Source organism: Lampris incognitus, chromosome 13 (assembly GCF_029633865.1).
Source record: "Lampris incognitus isolate fLamInc1 chromosome 13, fLamInc1.hap2, whole genome shotgun sequence".
NCBI classification, from domain to species: domain Eukaryota; kingdom Metazoa; phylum Chordata; class Actinopteri; order Lampriformes; family Lampridae; genus Lampris; species Lampris incognitus.
This window is the reverse complement of record NC_079223.1, coordinates 35,704,046-35,726,526: the sequence shown is the minus strand read 5'-3', so window position 1 is coordinate 35,726,526 and position 22,481 is coordinate 35,704,046. Positions and strand designations below refer to the sequence as shown.

General features: G+C 40.9%; 1 protein-coding gene across 1 annotated transcript in view; it reads left to right on the top strand.

Annotated features, from left to right (window-relative positions):
* The first annotated feature begins 6,369 nt into the window (after window positions 1-6,369).
* The window catches only part of myofl (myoferlin like), a 29,624-nt gene continuing 13,512 nt past the window's right edge, over window positions 6,370-22,481 (top strand). Inside the window, exons 1-26 of the mRNA XM_056292160.1 lie at window positions 6,370-6,570; window positions 7,088-7,143; window positions 7,307-7,398; window positions 10,512-10,620; window positions 10,732-10,828; window positions 11,356-11,525; window positions 13,671-13,799; window positions 14,170-14,232; window positions 14,412-14,462; window positions 14,623-14,653; window positions 14,790-14,905; window positions 15,055-15,181; window positions 15,932-16,035; window positions 16,144-16,212; window positions 16,304-16,347; window positions 16,432-16,514; window positions 16,628-16,666; window positions 17,375-17,499; window positions 18,083-18,196; window positions 18,437-18,614; window positions 20,359-20,483; window positions 20,636-20,745; window positions 20,984-21,176; window positions 21,691-21,846; window positions 21,975-22,106; window positions 22,303-22,466. Coding sequence (XP_056148135.1) covers window positions 6,483-6,570; window positions 7,088-7,143; window positions 7,307-7,398; window positions 10,512-10,620; window positions 10,732-10,828; window positions 11,356-11,525; window positions 13,671-13,799; window positions 14,170-14,232; window positions 14,412-14,462; window positions 14,623-14,653; window positions 14,790-14,905; window positions 15,055-15,181; window positions 15,932-16,035; window positions 16,144-16,212; window positions 16,304-16,347; window positions 16,432-16,514; window positions 16,628-16,666; window positions 17,375-17,499; window positions 18,083-18,196; window positions 18,437-18,614; window positions 20,359-20,483; window positions 20,636-20,745; window positions 20,984-21,176; window positions 21,691-21,846; window positions 21,975-22,106; window positions 22,303-22,466 — 2,765 coding nt within the window. The 5' untranslated portion in view covers window positions 6,370-6,482. The remainder of the gene's footprint in view (window positions 6,571-7,087; window positions 7,144-7,306; window positions 7,399-10,511; window positions 10,621-10,731; window positions 10,829-11,355; window positions 11,526-13,670; window positions 13,800-14,169; window positions 14,233-14,411; window positions 14,463-14,622; window positions 14,654-14,789; window positions 14,906-15,054; window positions 15,182-15,931; window positions 16,036-16,143; window positions 16,213-16,303; window positions 16,348-16,431; window positions 16,515-16,627; window positions 16,667-17,374; window positions 17,500-18,082; window positions 18,197-18,436; window positions 18,615-20,358; window positions 20,484-20,635; window positions 20,746-20,983; window positions 21,177-21,690; window positions 21,847-21,974; window positions 22,107-22,302; window positions 22,467-22,481) is intronic.

Genomic DNA, 22,481 nt, shown 5'->3' with positions numbered 1-22,481 from the left:
AATGGGCTAATGATTTTGATTTCCATTGATCATTCTTAGGTTATTTTGCTCTAAACACATTCCTCTGTCTAATAAAGATTTTCAGCTGAAATATTTCATTCATCGAGGTCTATATTGTGTTTTTAGGTGTTCTCTTTATTTTTTTTTTGAGCAGTCTATATTCCAACGTGACACATTCTATGCGCACTGGTTGGAACTATCTGGGGCTCCCATAATCCACCATTGCTGTGGCCCGTTGACGTAACTCTCGTTCTAGGGGTCTGGTAGTGGAGCGATTGCCTGTCACGGCCTCCACAAAGGCTGAACTTGTGGCATTGAGAGCACATGGGCATAGGGTGTAGGCGGATTGCTCCCTTTACAAAAGCCCGCTCACATACAAAAAGAAACTTCACAAAAAACTGTCAGACTGCTCCGTCTTCATTGTTTAAAAAACATTGTCAGGACGGAGACAATGCATTACGTAATGATATGCCATTTGTAAATGTGCAGGTTCACAAATTATTCATAGCGTTCTTACAGCGTGACATGTAAGGCTATGCATGTGCTAGATGAAGTGTTTACAATGCACCTTAGAAGTTAAAATATATTAACATTAAGCATTTGGTCAAGTTTACGATGTGGGATGAGGTCAAAATAAAATGGAGCAGCACACACTTTATTTCACGTTATGATGGGTGCATTAGTGCCAATGGGTCGGCACGGGCCAGACATCTGGCTCTCGTGGGCCGTACCTGGCCCGCGGGCCGCTTATTTGGGTTCAAGGTCTTTTGAACACAGACGCAACTGCATGTGCGTAACACTCTTAGATGTAAAATGTGTTGCTGTTTTGACATGTGGAACAATATCACTTCAATCGTTTAAACTCATGTTTTCAACCTTCACTTACTATCTTATTTTGAGAAAATATCACATTTTGCCCTGTGATGGCCTGGCCAATGACAGGCCATCACAATGACTGCTGGGATAGGCTCCAACATCCCCTGAGAGCAAGAGAAGCGGTTTGGATAATGGATGTTCCAAAGGAAAAGAGACGTCATAGGCATATGTTAATGAGTCTTTAGTGACACCTACTGGTGAAGTATGTTAACCAGGTTACCGTGACAATACTCGGTATGTAGGGACTTCCGGGCATTCAATAAAAAAAACAGCTGATGCCCCGATAATTGGACCACAACCTCCGGCTATAATATAATTCTATAATAAACGAATCTAGAATACAAATGTCTTAAAAAAACTGATTTTGTCATCCATTGTCATTGGAACGGGGCTGTCAGAATCAACGATTGCCATTCAAATAGTGACGGATGTTCAGTTAGCGAGGCTATACTTTCCATTTGCACCGTCATATGAAATAAATCAAGACTCTTTTTGTGCGAGCATGAAAATACAATTGCAAGGAGTGCTGTCTCATGCCACACCGACTAGTTAAATGAGAACATGGGCTTACTTTGGTTCGTTGTTTTTGAATTTTCAAATTTGAAACTAATGCAGGACAGGACTTGCTCTGGATAATATCACATGGCTATTGCATTAACATTTTAACATTAACAACAGAAACCATTCACTTTCAAAAACTGGGTTCTCATATAAATGAACCCAGGAACTGAACTCAAACTGGAAACCATCACAAATCACGCCGCCCATTCAATTCTATTGGACTTTTGGCGTTCTTAAACATATTCACTGGCTCGTTCTATTTCAAATGTGTTCTTTTATGTTTTATTGGATTGTTTTTATTCCTCTTGCTTTTATTTCTGCTCTTGGCACATTTTCGCTGGCATTGACCCCGAATTGGATTGAATATAGATAATGAATAGATGGCTGAATGGATGAGCCTTCTTCTTTGTTTGGCTTGTTGCCTGTTTTTCAGGGGTTGCCACAGCAGATTTTTTTTAGTTTTCATCGGTACCATGTGAGATACCGCACCCATGGTGGTACTTGTTAGCCTGGGTCTCGACCAATCCGATATTGAGCTTCGACCGATCTGGTATGTGCTTGTCAATCCGCATAATGATTTGGCAAAATTTTACGTCAGATGCCCTTCCTGACATAACCACTAACCCTATGGACGGGGGCACAGATAAAGCGCTGGATGCCATCCCAGTATTCATGGATTTATGCCCATGCCTGTCGCCATGGATGAATGGATGGATACTTAAAGATGATAAGCTATAGTGAAAATATTGACTTTGTTTCATTTTTGAAAATTTACTTTCTTAGGGTCCGCGGTGGTGTAGCGGCTTTGTGTCGATGCAGTTGCCCACTGGGGACTGGGGTTCGCGCCCCGGTCTCGTCAGATCCGACTATGGCCAGACTCGATGAAGCAGCGATCATTGGCAACGCTGTCTTCGGGAGGGGGGCGGAGTCGGCTTGTGTTCGTCACGTGAATGCGTCTCTGTGTGTGTCGGAAGAAACAGTGGTTCGGCCTGGAGTCGCCTTGTCACGAAAGTGGGGAGGCGGTCTCCTTCGAGACTGCCGGCCGGAGAGATGCAGTTGGCGAATGCATGCAGTACGAGGGTGGGTGTTTGATTTAAAATAGGGATTGATTGGCCACTAAATTGGGAGAAAAAGGGGAAAAATCAGAAATAAATTAAAAAAAAATTTTTTTTTACTTTTCTTGAATTTTATTATTAAAAAAGATTCAGTCAGTGGTTCTGCTGAAACCTCCGGCAATGTGTCTAATTTAGTACACCACCATATGTCTCTATAGGACCTCTAATTGCTCGTTGCCCCTCAGACCTGCTCTTCATTAGATGGAGATCTTCTCAGCAAAGCTGACTCATCTACTTGCATAGTTTGAAATTGGTCATCACAATAGAGCAATTTAGCACAGCAATGCTAGTAGTCACAGCAAACTGCGATGAAAAGCAGCGTTTCTCAATCTGGTCCTCGGTACCACTGATTTTCTATTCTGTCAGATAGTTACATCGACCTGTTGTTCCACGTCTCAAAGCTGATTGGAGGCTTGAATAATTGAGACAACTATCTGCCAGAATAGAAAATCAGCACTTACTGATGGTATCTGAGGACCAAACTGAGAACCACTGGTTGTAATGACTATCATAGTAATCATGATTACTATCATGTAACCAAAGTGTCTTTATGCATGCTCAATAATCCAGGTAAGAACATCACAGAAAGTTGAATCAGTTCATCTGGACACAATGTTTTCGGTTGTTATGCCACTGTATCGTTTATAAGGGTGGGGATACCTGCAGTCAGTTGAGACTGAAGAGGTAACTTAGGTGAGTGATGAAATGTTTCTACCACTAAACGTTGTGTCCAGATGGTCTGATTCAGCTTTCTGTGATATCTAACCAAAGGTTAAAGATAGGCAAACAAATCATCATGCATGGATATTACTTGTGGTGTACCCCAGGGGTTGGTTTTAGGTCCAAAACTGTTCATTCTGTACTTAAATGATATTCAATTCAAATTCAAATTCAAAAACTTTATTGCAGACTCAGGGTCCATAACAGACAAAGACAAATAGGTAAAAGACAAACCCCAGACAATACACAGAGTAAACACAATAAAATAACATAAATGGAACAAGTCAGTGTATTATAAGAAGGCAGCTATACCAGTGGTCCCACTGCCGGGCTTGGTAGCATGTGGCACTGAATCTTATATTAGTTAAACTCTTGATGATTACATTATCAGAGTCATTGAGCTGGCAAATAAATGTATACATGAGCTTTCTTAGAGGAGCCTGAAAGGTACTGACTCCTGCAGCCACAGACATTTCACTCGCACTACACCATCTAGGAATTTTTAGTAGTATTTTCATAGCATCACTATAAGCTACTCAAAGCCTCTTTAAGCTTGCTTTTTTATAGTTTGACCACAGGTGTGCGGTATTGAGTGTTGTACAATATGCTCTGAACAGAGACATCTTCACACTAACTGAACACATACCAAACTTGCGTGACAGAGTGTTTGCTTGTGCATACATCATGTGGCATTGCCTCTAAATATCATCATCCGTCATCTGTTCAGTAATATAGTGCCCAAGATATTTCACCTTATTACATACCACAAGATTATTATCAGAAAATTTAAAATCAGGAAATTTTAGATGATTGACCTTTTTGGTTCTGCAGATCATGACAACACTCTTACTAGCATTGTATTTGATATCATGCTCCACACCATACACAGAACATATATCAAGGAGCTGTTGGAGACCAGCGCTACAGGGACTAAGAATGACGAGGTCATCTGCATACATAATATGGTTCGCCAAGGTATTACCAGTCATGCACCCAGTATTACAGGCTTTCAGCTGCTTGGACAAATCATCAATATATAAATTGTAGAGAACTGGAGACAGAATACCCCCTTGTCTGACACCATTGCTGACCCCAAATGGGGCTGAAACACTATTACCCCATTTCACTTGCATAGTGTGGTGGGCATACCAATAAGCCAGGATTCTCACAATGCATTTAGGCACCCCTCTTTGACTCAATTTAACAAAGAACTTTCTATGATTAACACGATCAAAAGCTTTAGAAGCATCAATAAAACACATAAGAACCGATGAGTTTTGGCCTCTGTATTTGTTTACAATTTCCTTTAAGGCATATATACATAAGTCAGTGCCATGTGTAGCTTTAAAACCAAACTGGTTATCTGTGGAGTTGATAAATCCATGCAAGTTGATATATGCAAGATATCAAAGATATTCCTGTCATTCATGTTATGTATATGAAAGATATTCATAGCAAGATATTCATGTTGATATATGCAAGATATCAAAAATATTGAAATTTGTTTTATTTGCTGATGACACGAATATATTTTGTTCTGCAAAAAAAAAATTCATCATCTCCCAAAGCTGCTGTAAATCCTCACCACAATAGAAATGGAACAATTAAAACAGTGGTTTGAAAAAAAATTATCCTTAAATCTGGACAAAACAAAGTTTATGTTGTTTGGAAATGATAAAATAAATATCAAAGTAAAAGTAGTGATAGACAATGTCCAACTAGAAAGAGTATATGAAAATAAATTCCTAGGTGTGATACGAGACCGCAAACTCACGAGCAAAGCTGGCAAGGACCATTGCATTCATGGGAAAAGCAAGGCACGTTCTGGACCATAAATCGTTGTACACTCTGTATTGTTAATTTATTTTACCATATCTGATCTACTGTGTGGAGGTATGGGGTAACACCTACAAAACCACCTATAACCATTACATATACTACAAAAAAGAGCCATAAGGATGGTTAATAATGTAGGATATTGTGAACACACCAACATGCTGTTTTTTTTAAAGTCAAATGCCTTGAAGTTCAGGGCTTTAGTAGAATTTAACTCAGCAAAAATAATGTTCAAAGCAAGAAACAATCTACTACCGAATGATATACAAAAATATTCTCAGCTAGAGAAAGGGAATATAATTTGAGAGGGAAATTAAACTTAAAGACATTATGTGTTCATACAGCTTTGAAGAGCATGGGCATTTCAATCTGTGGGGTAAAATTGTGGAAGAATTTGAGCGTGGAACTCAAACAAAGTACAAACTTTATGCAGTTCAAGAAGAAGCACAAAGGACAGATTATCAATAGATATAGGGATGACGAAGAGATAACAGTCTTAAGTTTTATGTGTGTAAACATTTTTATTACATTTTTTTTCATTTTTCTTTCTATGACACCGAGTGGATATTTGAGTTGTGCATAACGTTGAGATTTGTTTATTCTTGGTACATGACATTAGGATGTGTTTTTCTTTTTCTTTTTTTTTACTTTTGTGTGTTTTTGACATGTTTTTCTTTCTCTTATTGTTCACAGTGGTTGAGTTTGTATTGTGCCGCACAACTTGCATTGAAATTGAACTACAAAGTACGGTGGGAATTGAGTTGTAGATGTACAGTAGCCGAATTAATTTAAGAGTAGGTGAGAAAGGGTAGGAAAAAATTAAGTGTATACGTCCTCCTACTCCTTTTCCAACATGTAACAAATAATCTGATGCATATGGAGATCTGTTCGCTGAGCTTGATGTGTGGATTTGTCACTTCAGATTATTGGCAGTGGCTTATCTGTATGTTATATCCTGCTTTTTTACATGTTCGAAATCATCATCATCATCATCATCATCAAAGGTTGCCTCTGGGTACCAGTGTAGCGTTATTTTATCACCACTAGGCGGCGCCATTATAAAGGGAAATTTAGTCCCGTTTTGAACCCCCGGCATCGCAGCATTTCCAGCGAATCACTTTGCAACCAATAAGCGAAACTTTCGTGGTGTCACAGCACAAAATAAGAAGCAATCCCCTGGATAGAAGTTATCTCTGTAGTAATCTAAGGAAGTCCCATGGCCTGCCCTTTCTGTCTGAGTCACTGGAGGGCAGTCCCCTTTCCTCTCAATTCTCTCCGGCGTGTCCCCCCCTCCTCGTTGCCGTCTCCCTTGGAGGAATATGGTGTGATTTTTTTTCTTCTTCATGCGATACCTGACTTGACACCTCTTCCACGATGTTGCGGGTCGTCGTCGAGTCCGCCAATGGCATCCCCAAAAAGAAACTTGGAAACCCAGATCCAATCGCTGCTGTTGTGTTTAAAGGTGAGCTGTTGTACCAGGTTATACTACTCTTCCTTCTGTCTTTGTTAATACTTGAGAAGACTTCCTAGGCATTCTCTATTGTATCAGTCTATCCCGTGAGCCTTGCTTTTGTCAAGGTATCATCTCTCTCCTAAAGAAGTTGGAATACTTTTGCAGTGATTCATGAACCAAGGGAAAATATCCTTATAAGGTGACGAATGACCCCCTTGCTTATCCTGCAGTAATTGTTGAGCAATCGAGAGGAGTCCTCATTTTTATTCATAAAATGTCATTCTCAGTCTCTACGTACTGAGTCCCAACTTCCCCTACGAACATTTACAATGGGATTATTTTCTTATAGTTTGGCACATAGTACCTCTTAATGTCACGATTATTTTTGGAGAAGGTGTAACACTGCCATGTGAATTTTTGTTTCCGGTCTTTTATCTTTTGTTGTATTATATTCACATTTCCCCTTTTTAGAAACAAGAAATGATTGTTAACATTGGCTCTATGTACATTGTCGTAATGCTTATAGGTGAAAAGAAGAAAACTAAAGCGATCGACAGTGAATTAAACCCTGTCTGGAACGAAGTAAGTGGTGGTTGTAAGGCTACATGTAACGTGAAAGAGTAGTGGTTTGAATAAACACTGACACAGGGGCAAAGTGTTGTCTGTAAATATAGACAATTACATTATGTATACATAACTTTGTAGATGCTCACGCTGATTGTTACTGTTTCTACTTCAATTACAGGTACTTGAATTTGACCTGAAGGGCTTTCCTTTGGAGCCTTCATCATTCATAGACGTGGTCGTAAAAGACTATGAAACGATTGGCAAAGACAAGTATGTATGTGTTACTACCACTGGGGAGGGTGAAAATATGAATCATCACCCCCTATGCACAACACACACACACACACACACACACACACACACACACACACACACACACACACACACACACACACACTCACAAGGGTGTGTGCACGTGGATGCACCCATGCACAGACTCCTCTATTTGAGGGAGGACTCTGTGGGTAACTCGCTCAGTTTATGTTGTGGTGATTTCCCCTCAGTAACTGTTTCTCACGAACACATCGATGTCATGCTGAGGTAAACGGGTATGACACACAGAGAGAACGTCTCAGCCTCTCCCTGCAGAGTCTGATTATAGTCTGCAAGGGTAGCCTACTTGTTTGTCAGCACTGCAGCATCATTTTGCCACATTAGGTATTCTACAGGACTTGCAACCTTGTTATGAAATGTATTCTACACTATTATTGTCATGGTTATTATTATTGAAGGAAAAAAAACAGTTTTATGTCCATTACATTGAAGTTAGCACACTCTAGCTCCATAACAACAGCACCTCCCTGCCACCGTGTTCAGACTTGCTGTGCCATTAAGGGAGGGACTTTTCCGTCAGAGAATGAAAGCGTAGTCTAGCCCCGACAAGGACTGCTGCCCAAAGTAGACACCATGTCAGTCCTTTGAAGCTTTCCCTTTACTCCTCCTATGAAATTATACTAACTTAAACTAGCGTTTCCCATTTTCTCCTGGATTTTCTGGATTTCCCATTATCTACCACTATCATGTAATAAATAGATCTCATGTGACTCTGACTGATCTACCTCAGTCAAGCAAGGCGAGTCAGAGAAACTTCTTGCAGCATGATTTCTGAATCACCTCGGTCATATTGTGGGGGTGGTGACAGAGATGGTGGTGCTTAGGGCTTTGTAGGGTAGAGGGATACTTATAGCATTTTCCACAGCTGGGAAGAAGGGAGTGGGGGCAGGGACAGGAAAGCTTGCATTGACTTGTTGCTGGCAAATGAGTTTCATACTTGATATATGTGGATAATCTTATTTCTCAAAGGAATTACTGCTACACAAAGGCAAATGCAGCCCAAGACTGATCATGCATGCACATTTCGAGTGTCTCTTGACATTTTGGCCTTAATTTATGAACAACTCTCTCCGACTTGTAGAGTCCAGCGAAGGAATGTTGTTTAGAGAGCTTTATCTGCCATCAAGAGACACTGCGTTCTGACTTAGTTTTTCTCTGCATGTTTTGCCAGTAAAACATGGCCTCTTTATTAATGCAGAGTAAATTGTCACATCAGGGTAATCCTCTCAGTCTGATCCTGCACAGCTGACCCCGCTGTTCCAGGTGACTTACACGCCAAGAGCATATTTATTCTAGAGCAGTGTGCATTGACAACAAAGACAGAAGGACAGAGCTGAAGAACGAGAGTTATTGATCATGATTACTATTTTTCATACCCTTGTGTTTCTTCGTGCATGGCCTTCTTAAACTGCCTTTTGTTTCCAGTCTTTCCACTGTGTACATCTGTCCACCACCGAGCTGGGCACAAACCACTGAGCACATGCCTGTGGCCCGTGCTAATTGTTTCCATCCCTCGGCTGTTCTCATGCTGCCTTTCAAAATTTTAAAGTCTTGCCTCTGGAGCTCACTGGTCCCTTTACTTGTTCCCTTTGACTACTGCTATTGCCCACTGTCTATATTACCAAAACAAACTGAGCAAAGCTGAAGTTTGTCATCGCAACAGCCTATTAAGACATATCTGTGTTTATGAGGGACTCATGCTGCATTCCAGACGGCTAGGAAATCAAGATTTTCCGACCTCCTAATAGAAAAAGTACAATGGAAAGCCACTTAAAGTCGGAGTTCCTACTTGTAAACTCGGGGTAAATCCATCGTCTACTCCGACTTCATGGAGAAGCAGTTGTCTGACGTCACACAGCAATGGCAGCACCCATGGAAACGTACAGAGTTAATGGTAAACCATCAGCTAAGGCAACGTAAAGTATGTTTGCCTGTATTTAATTACAATAATACATACTATTATATAGTAAAACATCTTCTGCATGTAAATTGATGTCAAAATATGTTGATAATGTTATTAAATGGCTGGTTATCGTAATCTCTGAAAGTTATCTCTGCGCAACAGTTGTTCCTCTGTTTCGTTTATATATGCAAGGAGGCTGCACTGCTGACAATTCAGTTGTTTATACACTTGCCAATAAAGAGCAGTTCATCACGGTCAGCCATGTATTTTTTTTTTGTTTGTTTGTTTACATTTGGTGTCGTGCACCTGCAACACTTGGAGGTCGGAAATTGGAAATTCAAACTGAGAAATTCTGACCTCGGACTTTGAACGGAACGCAGCATCAGACAGTATCTCTTCACTATCATATGCACTTACATATAACTCTGAAGTCATCTTAAAACAAAAATTATTGCAAATTTTCAAGTCGTCATTATGCCCATGTGTGACGAAGGATGTGATCTGGAATGCTCTTGTTAATCTTTTGTCTGGTCTTAACTGTGATTGGCACATCTGAGGAAAAACGATGTTAGGCAATCCAGTATGGGGCTATTAGCATCGTTTTTTCTTCCTTTTTTTTGTTGTTGCATGAGTTCTGTTTGGCAACCAAAGCAATGTAGGTATTGTCAGCTTTTTTACCTAACATGTAGAGAAGTGAAACTAGGAAGTAGAGATGATCACAAAAATAATATATAGAAATAACTTATAATAGCATCAAAAGAGTCACATGACAATAGAAAGAGGAACTGAACTGCACTGCCGGATAAGGCTATAGTGAATAATACAAGTTAAGTTCTTTTTTTGTTAGCTTAATACGGTTACACAGAGAAGGAAATAGCTTTCTAATTATTTTTTTTTTAAAAATCCCACAATGTCAATGTCAGAGTATCTTTGTACTGAGTGTAAAAAAACCCCCTGATATTTCACAAATAGGAGAAGCTACAATATCTACAAGTGTGTTAGTTAGGTAATGGTTATGATCGGTCACAGAGCTGACTGACACTCATCCTTGCACTTTTCTAACACGTTCACTTGCTCCATGTATGGCTAATTACATTCATAAGTCCATCTCCATCAAATTTATAATAATCATCTGATTGAATTTCAGGTTCATTGGCTCAGCAAAAATTTCCTTGAGAGACCTGGCCAGCGGGCACACCAAGTCCCTCCCATCCAAGAACGTGCCCTTGGTCAATGACAAACAACAGGCCTTTGGGGTGAATATCTACTATAAGTGTTCCCAACAGATTCCTTTCACTTTTTTTTCTTTACAAAATTAACACATAGTTTTGACTTTTAAATGAAATGATACTTGTTATTTCATAAAGACGACCGTTAATTTGGTCATTGGGTATGAGCCACCTGCCAACAGTACACCCAACGTAAAGGATCAACCGGATGGAGACACATCTTACGGGGACGTTGGTAGGTTTACTAGGAGATATGATGACTAAAATGTCATTTCTTTTTTTAAAAGCTATGATTTGATTATCTTACCATGTCTAATGTAACTAACTGGTAAATGGAAGCTGTTCAGAGGGTTGTGTTTTGTGCTGGAGGTGAGCTGCTGTTTGGGGAGATGGTGGATGCAAATCATGTAGCGAGATGAACACACCCCCTGTATACTTATTATATATATATATATTTTCTAAAAATCAATTAATTAATTAAGTAATTTATTTATTTATTTATTTTTATTTATCCATCCATCTATCCATTATCCAAACCGTTTATCCTGCTCTCAGGGTCGCAGGGATGCTGGAGCCTATTCCAGCAGTCTTTTTTAAAATATTTTTAATATTAATTTTATTTATTTTTTAATTATGATTTATTATATATATTATTGTAATTATTATCATAGCATACGTGACTGTAACAAAGATAAATCACCAAGATGTGGCTAGTGTAATAATTATTTAGATGACAATTGTTTCTGCACTTTCGCATCGCAGGTGTGGATGAGGAGGGGGAGGAGGGGGAGGGGGACACTAGAGAAGAGAGCCAAGTGGGAGGTCCAGGAGCTGCCCCCCCACTGAACATACCAGGGAACCCCGGCCAGAGGCCCACCCGTCTCAGCCGTAAGAGGCATAGAGCCCTGGCCAACAGACCTCAGGACTTCCAGGTATTGTATGGAACAATTCGGGCCCTAAGGAAACAAGTTTATCTTCAAAATTAACTCCATTCCTTGATAATCACTCATTTGAGCACAGCTCAGAGGAAACTCTTGTTATAATTTAAATGAGTGTGTCACAAAAGAATAAGAGACATACACTGAAACCATGACGCATACCTTAAGACGGAGAGGAAATTAAAGATATTTCGGACATTTTTTTTTCTTTATAATTTAGCTACAATGAAAGGTCAGGTTACGAATTTGAGTTTACTCCTATGTTTGTTTGGCAGATATAATCAGTAAAGTCAAGTCAGTTTTATTTGTATTGCCCAATATCACAAATTACAAATTTGCCTCAACACAGCAACACAACATCCTATCATTAGACCCTCGCATCGGATAAGGCAGAACTCTCTAAAAAAACCTTTAACAGGGAGAAAAAATTGGAAGAAACCTCGGGGAGAGCAACAGAGAAGGGCTCTCTCAAGACGGACAACTTGCAATGGATGTTGTGTTTAACTTACAAAATACAACATTGAAAGAGGATAACAGAACTATAATGGAATTATGAAATATATGAAGAACGTGATGAGGATGCCAAGCAGCATCCAGACACCACTGGAACAGCCCAGGACCCGACCCACACGACCCCGACCCACACGACCAGCATAACCATGGAGACAACCCCTCCCCCCAAATATCAGTCACACATCTGAGTGAGAGACGGACACAACACTGAAACAGGACAACAAAATGATATAGATTTATAAGATATATAAAAATAAAATGTGATGAGGGGGATGCCAAACAGTGTCCAGGTGGTGACCACCATCACCATGGAGACCTGGGGGGAGGACAGACTGCACGTGCAAACAGTGGAGACTCACATCACACCATTCACACACACAGAAGAAGTAAAAGGAGTAGACATTGTTCAGAGAGAGAGAGAGAAAAGATATGTGAGAGAAGAACAGTTTGCAATAGTCAATAATCTCATCTCATCATCAGCCGCTTCTCCGGGGTCGGGTTGCGGCAAGCTAAATCGAGCACTCCAGATGTCCCTCTCCTCCAGTGAGTTCTGGATCTACCCCAGGGTCTCCTCCCAGTTGGATGTGCCCAGAAAGCCTCCAAAGGAAGGCACCAAGGATGCATCCTAATCAGGTGCCCAAACCACCTCAACTGGTTCCTTTTGACACGAAGGAGCAGTGGCTCTACTCCGAGCTCCCTCCGGATGTCCGAGCTCCTCACCCTTTCTCTAAGACACCCTGTGGAGGAAACTAATTTCAGCCTCTTGTATCCATGATCTCACCCTTTCGGTCACTACCCAAAGCTTGTGACCATTGGTGAGGGTTGGAATGAAGATTGACTGGTAAATTGAGAGCTTTGCCTTCCGGTTCAGCTCCCTCTTCACCACAATGGTCCGTTACAACGTCCGCATTACTGCCGATGCTGCACCAATCCCTCTGTCAATCTCCCACTCCATCCCACCCTCACTCGTGAACAAGACCCAAAGATACTTGATAATTGAACTCCTTCACTTGAGGCAACAACTCATCCCCAACCTGGAGGGAGCAGTCCACCATTTTCCGGTAGAGAACCATGGCCTCAGTCTTGGAGGTGCTGACTCTCATCCCACCCACTTCACATTCAGTTGCAAACCGCCCCAGTGCACGCTGGAGGTCATGTTCTGATGAAGCCAACAAAACCACATCATCTGTGAAGAGCGGAGATGCAATTCTGAGGTTCCCAAAATGGACACACTCCTCACCTTGGCTGCGCCTTGAGATCCTGTCCATGAATATCACAAACAGAATTGCAGATAAGGGGCCGCCTTTGGCTGAGTCCGACATCCACGAAAAATGTGTTTAACTTTGTTAGTCAATAATCTATATGCTATAATCTCATCGGCAGAACAGTGCTTGGTAAATTCATTGAGACAGAAACTGACCTGCCATGCAGAACAGGTTTTGAAGCATTCAAGTTAAAAGCAACTAATTGTAGGCTGAGGCAAAGGCAGTCACTGACATAATTTTTTTTGAGTGATCTTATAACTCATGTTTGTCACTCATATCTAATTTTTTTCACCGCATCCCAATTCATGTTACCTGCTTGTTTAATTTAATTCAAATGTCTTACTTTGCATGGAATGTTTAGATTCGTGTACGAGTTATTGAAGGTCGGCAACTGCCCGGCAACAACATCAAGCCAGTGGTCAAAGTGAATGTATGTGGACAGACCCACAGGACCAGAATCAGAAGAGGGAATAATCCATTCTTTGATGAGGTAATCAGTTCATTATAAAGCTTCAACTTGCTTGTCAATCTGTACTTTTTTTCCCCACCTTTATCAACCTTCAATAAATTTCTAATGTGTTTTTCTGTTTCCATCATCAGCAGTGGCGCTCTAAAGCAGTATCCTTAGCTTTCTCTTGCATCTAACACTTCCTGTTTGCATTCCCTCTTGTCTCAGTCCCTGCCATAGGCATCTCACCTTAATAAGTTGTAAGTCCTATGATGTTTATCCGAAGTGATAAAAAACATTTTTTTCCCATTTATATCTAATTTGTCTGATGTAAAAATGTATAATATGTACAGTGACTTCAGAGAATCATGTACTCTAACCTGATTTTTTCTTTTTTTGTTCCGGCCCTCAGCTGTTCTTTTACAATCTGAACATGCTCCCCTCTGAGCTGTTTGATGAGTACATCACCTTCCGAGTGAGTACAGATAACCCCTGTTTCTTTAATACACACTGTCCCAAACTGTGCATTCACTTGTATGTCTTTAACAGTTTTGAAGGTAAGACCCTTTTCAGTGGACTGATGAAGCATCTGTAGACATCTTAATGCTGATTTATTGTTGTCGGCACTATGTCTGGTTTTCTCTCCTCGTGCAGGTTTATGACTCCTACTCCCTCAGAGCGGACAGTCTAATGGGGGAGTTCAAGGTATGGGCATTACTTTCCAAACACATATCTATGATTTATTTATCTCTGTTTTTTTTGTTCACAACAGTGGGAGCATACTGATACAGCTGACTCTTATCACTAATGGGCTTAAAATTTTAGCTCTGCTCCAGTTATGCTACATTCTCTTTTTTTTATCCAGCTGGATATTGGATATATCTACGATGAACCTGGTAAGTCTGCTCCCATTAGATGCCTTCTCTATTTGGAAAAATTAATATTTTCTACATTGTATCTTAGATTATTGAATTTATTTTGTGTGCAAATAGATATGCATTTGTAAATATGTTTTCACCCTGTCGTCTCAAGCCCATGCTGTCATGAGGAAATGGCTTCTCCTGAGCGATCCTGATGACTCTGGCTCAGGGGCCAAAGGTTACCTGAAAGTCAGCATGATCCTTGTTGGGACCGGGGATGGTGCACCGGTGAGATAACCACTCTTCTCTCCGACTTTATTGAGATCAGTATGAAAACAAGGCTATGATGAACCTAAGCAAACTCCTCCCCTCCCCTCCTCCCCTCCCCTCCTCTCCTCTCCTCTCCTCTCCTCTCCTCTCACCTCCTCTTTTGGTAGACTGAGAGGAGGGAAGCAAATGAAGAGCAGGATGACATAGAGAGTAACCTCTTGGTGCCAGCTGGTGTGACATTGCGATGGGCCACTTTGAACCTTAAGGTTTACCGTGCCGAGGATATGCCCCAGAGTAAGCATCCAATTTATTCCCTTAAAGGTATACACCCTGGATGGAATGGGGCGCCATCCTCATGACTATGTGGACTGCTGTGATAACACGAGAGCTCTACTGACAATAAAAAGAATGACATATCAGGAGGCTCACTGGTTCGAATCCCTGCGTTACCTCCAGCTTGGTCAGGCATCCCTACAGACATAATTGGCCATGTCTGCAGGTGGGAAGCTAGATGTGGGTATGTGTCCTGTTCGCTGCATTAGCACCTCCTCTGGTCGGTCGGGGCGCCTGTTCGGGGGGGAGGGGGAAATGGGGGGAATAGCGTGATCCTCCCACGTGCTATATCCCCCTGGCGAAACTCCTCACTGTCAGGTGAAAAGAAGTGGCTGGCACATGTATTGGGGGAGGCATGTGGTAGTCTGCAGCCCTCCCCAGATCGGCAGAGGGAGTGGCGCAGCAACCAGGACGGCTTGGAAGAGTGGGTAATTGGCTGGATATAATTGGGGAGAAAAAGGAAAAAAAAAGAAAAAGCATGACACATCTCGCTATCGGGTCAACCTTGTGAATTTGTTTGAAAAATGCAGACAAGTGAAAGCCTCAAAAGGAACTAAAAGTGTTACAGCTTTTGGCGGCTTTCTCATTCGCATGTAATAATAGCAAATTGCAGATTGTACCTTTAAACCTTGCAATCTTTTTTTTTTAACCGCTTACTCAGAAGCTTCCACAGATACATTAAATTTTCTTTTTTTTGATTTGCTATTGCAGTGGATGATGCATTTGTTCAGACAGTCAAACAAGTTTTTGGAGGGGACGGAGATAAGAAAAACTTAGTGGATCCTTTTCTGGAGATCAGCTTTGCTGGGAAAAAGGTAGTGTATGTTTGAGAAGAGGAAATTAGTACTAGTTCATATTGTATTATGCTTTCATTATTACCTGTAGTGCTGATTCATAGTGATATTTCCTTTTTCATATTGTAGCTAAGCACCAAAACCATGGAAAAAAATGCTAATCCAGAGTGGAACCAGGTTATCAACCTCCAGGTCAAGGTACGTTGGCTCTAAGTTAGGGCATGCTCAACAACACTGAGCAACATTTTGAATTTTGCAATGATTAACATATCTCTTTTCTAATTTATAGTTCCCCTCCATGTGCGAACGCATTAAGTTGACTGTTTATGACTGGTAAGATCTAGGCTCCTTTACGTATGTTGTAGAGAGCTGCACAAACCATTGTTAACATTTGACATACCAGTTTATTTTCTGCAGGGATCGTTTAACCAAGAATGATGCCATAGGAAGTACCTTTTTAAATCTGAGCAAAATAGCTTCGTCTGGGGGTGAGATTGAAGGTAATGAAGATTTTATAATTGAGTAATTTAAAATTCAAAATTTGTATATATCATATAGTACTGCAAAATCACATGCAATCTAACTCAAGTGATTTTCTTTCTGTTCAAAACAGACACACCAGCTGAAAGCTGCAATGCATTGTCATCTAAATGTAAGAAATGGTCACCGGCATGTAGCCTCAGTTTTCTTTTGAAACAGATACCACAGTTTCTCTATGCGTTTTTTTTGTTGTTGCTTAAATCAGTCACCTGATTTAGTGAATACACTTTTCTTTTTTTTCTTTTTTTAGCTTCAATGATATTTAAAACTATGTAGAAATTAACATTTTGAGAAACTTAACAAAATTCCAAACGGTGAAATTTTAACTGTTTGGACTTGGGTAAAAACATGGATCTAAACATTACTAGACCGAAATTATAAAAGTTGGAAATAATTTTGTAACCCATTTTTGTCTCTGCAATTCAGCCCTCCTTATTCATGTCTATTCAAGTTTATATACGCGTGGCATTATACCACAGGTCTTTCTAAAACAAGTCTTATTGAGTTTTGATATTGACCAGCTTTTTTGCTACTTTTGCACACCACATACATGCTGTTATTTCATATACTCTTTTCATGATTTTTTAAAATTATTTGAAATGCCTTTGGTGTTGTTGGATGGAGTTGTTTTTAATGTTACCTCTGCTTATTTTTTTAATTAAACTTCTAACCATTCATTCTATTACATTTATTTCCTCTTGACTGTATCCTATTATTTGCTGCAGCAGTGAGTCATTATGCACAAAGTCATCATTCAAGTTTAATACCATGTGTTTGAATTCAATAACCACGTTGTAAATGAACCTATTCTGTGTTACAGTGAGCACTGCAGAGTCCGAGGTTGGTTTTCTCCCTGCCTTTGGGCCTTGCTATGTCAATCTCTATGGGAGCCCGAGAGAATTTACTGGCCTGCCTGACCCATATGAGCAACTCAACTTTGGCAAAGTAAGAGCTTCTACTGGGTCTGTAGGGAAGGCTCAGCACTGGTGGTGGTTTTTCTCAATATTGCTGTCGTTAATGTGATATATTACTACATTCTCGGTTGTATATTACAATGGAATGATATTGAAAAAAAAATCAACATTTTGCTATATTTATTTGTCATATATATTGCAGTATAAAAGAATAAAAAGGAGTAACATAATTTCACCAGATATGTATGCAGCTTTTAACTTTCAAAGTTTCTTTTGCATAGAATTTGCTAATCTAGCAATAATTAAGATGGTTTTAGAGGAGGAAATAAGACAGCTGTCCAAGAGGTAATTGAGTCAGACTGAATTACATTTTTATCAGATGCGCTAGAATATTTTTCTTCAACAATAGTCATAAAAAAGTAGACCTTGCTAGATTTCATTTTTTGTCAAGCGATAAGAGTTTTAACTTTACATGACTGTAGGGCCCTATTTGCCTTACACTGCATCCTTTGCGATGTGACCACTGCACATGGGTATACTGCGACATTGATTCTGAAATAGCATATTGTTCAGCCCAACTATGTATGTTGGATTATGTGTTATATTTTGTGTAGGGTGAAGGAGTAGCCTACAGGGGAAGGATACTCATTGAACTGTCCACTCAGCTGGAGGGAAAAGCTGAGAAGAAAGTGGATGATATATCCAGCGATGACATCCTGGTGGCACAGGTACAGAGACTGCATCAACCAGACCCTGTAGTGTTATGACTCTGCTGTCTTTCTGTTCATCTGACCTCGTTCATTTGTGTTCAGTGGGCCATGTGTGTAGTTTTGGTTTGAATTCATGGGTGAAGCATGAATTTCTGAGAGTCAGAACATGTGTGTTAGTACAAGATCTGATGAGATCGTTTCTTGGTGGAGTTGTTGCCCTGACACCACTATGACCTTTTTGTTTTCTTCCCGGGGTAGAAATATCAGCGGAGGAGGAAGTACTCCCTCTGCGCTGTGTTCCATAGTGCCTGCATGCTTCAAGAACCAGGCGAGCCAATACAGTTTGAGGTCAGCATGGGTAATTACGGCAACAAGCTGGACTCGACCTGCAAACCCCTGGCATCTACCACCCAGTACAGCTTTGCTGTGTTTGATGGTGAGAAGAAGCCCTTAACACCAATACACAATTAAAGTGCTCATACATTAAGGGAAATCACAATTTTCAACATTATCTCTTTATATATGTTGTATAGATAACATAGTGTAATAGATAACATAGTGTAACAGTGTACGACCACGGTTATGTAGACTTGCTAGCCTGTTGGGTAACGGGTTAGACCCTTTAGATGACTGGATAACGTAGTTGCCTGTGGTGCAGAGAACTCAGGTTCGATTCCCGCCTGCCCCCTGAATTCTCCAGCTACATTTGGTGGCAGCGGTAGGATGCATATGCACTCAGAGGTATGAGGGGGAGCTGGGAGTAGTGTAACAGTGTACGACCAAGGATGTGTAGACTCGCTAGCCTTTGGCTAACGGGTCCGACCCTTTAGTTGACTGGTTAGCACAGTCACCCGTGGTGCGGGGAACTCAGGTTTGAGTCCACCTGCTACCTGAATTCTCTCGCTGGTGGCAGCATTGGAATCGAATGAACCTGAGTTCCCCGCACCACAGGCGACTGCGCTAACCAGTCAACTAAAGGGTCGGACCCATTAGCCCAGTGTTTCTCAACCGGGGTCCGCGGACCCCTAGTGGTCCGTGGTGTAATTGCAAGGGGTCCGTGAAAATAAAATATCTTTAAAAAAAAGATCCTATGACATTTATAGAAATAGGATTATTTTACTCAAATGTGACTGAGACCTTTATCTACCTAAACTATAAAGGGTAACAGGACTTTTTTCTCTAATTACATCTGTTTCACAAGTGTAATTTATTGTATTTTAATAAGAGATCTCGCTCCCGTTTGCATTGTTAAAAGTTACTGCATAAAAATTATGTTGTTACATATATCTGAAAGTTACTGCATAAGAATTCTGTTTTGTTAACTATATCTAAGTTACAACTGAAAGCTCTTATTTTTGCCCCAAAGAGTGAATAAATGCTATAATGCAATTTAAAATGCAGTTTCTACTGTTTCTATCAAATTGCAACCCCCCTCCCCCAAGATCAGGTGGAGGGGTCCTCAGGGTAGATTAAAAATACGCAGGGGGTCCAGGACCCCAAAAAGGTTGAGAACCACTGCATTAGCCAACGGGCTAGCGAGTCTACACATCCATGGTCGTACACTGTTACAGTACCATTAGCAGCCATAATACTGAGGCAGTCTTATATGTGGCTCTGAAATGCCGCTGAAATTGTGCAGAAAAGTGTTTGGCAGTGACATAACTGGAGGGCATCCGTGAATGTGAAAACTACACTTAGATCCTGGTTTGCTGCTATCTTCGGTGGGCTACATCGAAATAGGCTACATCGTGCAAGTATAAGAAAATGCAAATGACAGTGCAACATACAGTTGTAATGAATGCCACTGATTGCCATGTAAAGTTACCAATTCATGGATTGTCCACTAGTGACTTTTCTGCACAATTTCAGTGGCATCTTAGAAACACACAAGAGACTGCTCAGCATTATGGTTGCTCATGAGGTTTTATCCGTACAACATAGTGTACATATAGAGATGGTGTTGGAAATCCTGATTGTTTCCCTTTAAGATTCCTCCACATCCCAGTGGTGATCATCACACTGTGTACACAGATATCCAGTGAAAACCAGGGTTTGAAATTAACAGATTTTATAAATGTATAAATATATGGCGAACAACATAGACAGCAAGTTTAGAGTGAGCGGTTGTCTTGGCACCTTGTGTTTGAGATGATTGGGTATATTTATTGTGTGTCCTGCAGGAAATCGTTACTATTATCTGCCCTGGGCTGACACTAAGCCTGTAGTGATCCTCAACTCATACTGGGAAGACATTAACCATCGGCTAGATTCTGCTAACATCATCCTCTGTGTCGCTGAGAGACTGGTAAGGACAGAGCACACTAACTCTTATAGTGACTAATTCACCACATTCTGTGGATTTGTCCTCCATGTGTCCATGCCTGTGTCTCTGCATGCAGTCCACTGCTCAGGATGCTCTCTTTATGTACATACACTTTTAATTTCCTTTTTTATCAGGAATCCCACCTCACGTCTTTAAAAACAGCCATCTTAGCCAAGGTGTCCGAAACCCGTCTGGCGGAGATTTGGCTCAAACTCATTAACCACTTAATTGATGACCTCAGCAGGTAAAACAATTTCAAGTTCTGACTACTAACCCTATAATCTTACGATGAACATGTGACTTGCATGGATCCGTGCCATTCAGTAAAAACACGGATAACTAGTGATCATTTCTGACAGGCCTAGTACAGTATATCAGTGGGCAGCTGCCTTGAAAAGAATTCTGTTCTTGTACAATTTCATTTCCTGCACTCTGTAGAAATTGTTATTCTCCTTTGCATTTACTGACACATGGTATGACAGTTTCCAGCTTCCCGAGCTTGAGGGCCAGTCTAACCTGACAGTGCTGGACCTGCAGAAAAAGAAACTGCGTGATGCTGCAGTGGTTAACATTAGACAGGTGGCTGAACGCATGAAAGAAGAAGCAACTGATGTAAAGGCCACTGTTAGTGACATCGAGGACTGGTTGGACAGACTCAAGCAGCTAGCAGAGGAGGTAAGGACAAAAAAAAAACCAAAAAAAACTCGACAAATACACACACTTTGACTCCGTACACTTAGATATGTGAAGCCAGCCGTGGCAAAAATATGATGCTGGTTTGCCGGAAGCATGGCTGGATTACCGAACGGGCCTACCAGTCCCAGGGGCCCAAGGGCTCAGGAAACCCCTAAGCCAGAACCTCTGCGTGATGTCGCTGTTATTAACTTTGCATTTTTTGTCGCATAGTCAAAGGGCTTTGTCATTCATGTCAACAACAGAGCCCCAAAAGTCCTACTGGAAAACTCAAGGAAACTGCACGTGAATGTATAGCTTAGTTAATATGCTGTTGGCGTTAACTGTGTGTATGTGCGCCGTAAATCCTGTTGAGGTACAGGTGAATTTAGTTATTGTGTTGTTTGCTGCAAGTCAGTGCCCTGCCGGGGGGGCTTTTATAATAAAAATGTTCTATGTTATAATAAGAGTACATGTGTATGTAACCCTGTGTATCCCTCCTCCACTGCTCCATCAGCCCCAAAACAGCATGCCAGATGTTATCATCTGGATGCTGAGGGGAGAGAAGCGGGTGGCCTACGCCCGAGTCCCTGCCAACCAGGTCCTCCACTCCACCTTCAGTGAGCAAGCCTGTGGAAAACACTGCGGTAGGACGCAGACCATCTTCATGCAGGTACCGATCCAGTGTGACCTGTTCAGTCGATACTTAACATTAACAACACATGCTCTCGAAGGTGATTCAAGCAACGATTGATGTCAAAGAGCTTTGACAACAAGACCATTTTCTTTTTCTTTTTCCAGTACCCCATGGATAAAAACAAAGGGGTAAAGATTCCTGTTCAGCTCCGAGTCAACATGTGGCTTGGTCTCTCCGCCAATGAGAAAAAGTTTAACAGCTTCTCCGAGGGAACCTTCAGTGTATTTGCTGAGATGGTAGCTAGATCAACTATTTTTGTTTGTTTTTTTATTGGTACATCAAATAGAAAATATTCAACTTTGTTGCTTGTTTCCCTGTTTTAGTCATTTCTGAGGATGTTTTTACCATTGAGTCTTTGCTGCACTAATAAGTGGACTTTGGATTGTTTCGCTAGTATCCTGTTGTCAAACACACTTGTACCGTTTTCTGCAGTATGAGAACCAGGCCCAAGTTTTTGGCAAGTGGGGAACCACAGGCCTGGTGGGTCGTCATAAATTCTCAGATGTAACTGGGAAGGTGAAACTAAAGAGGGAGCGCTTTATGCCTCCACGTGGATGGGAATGGGAGGAAGACTGGTTTGTTGACCCAGAGAGAAGGTAAGTACAATTTTA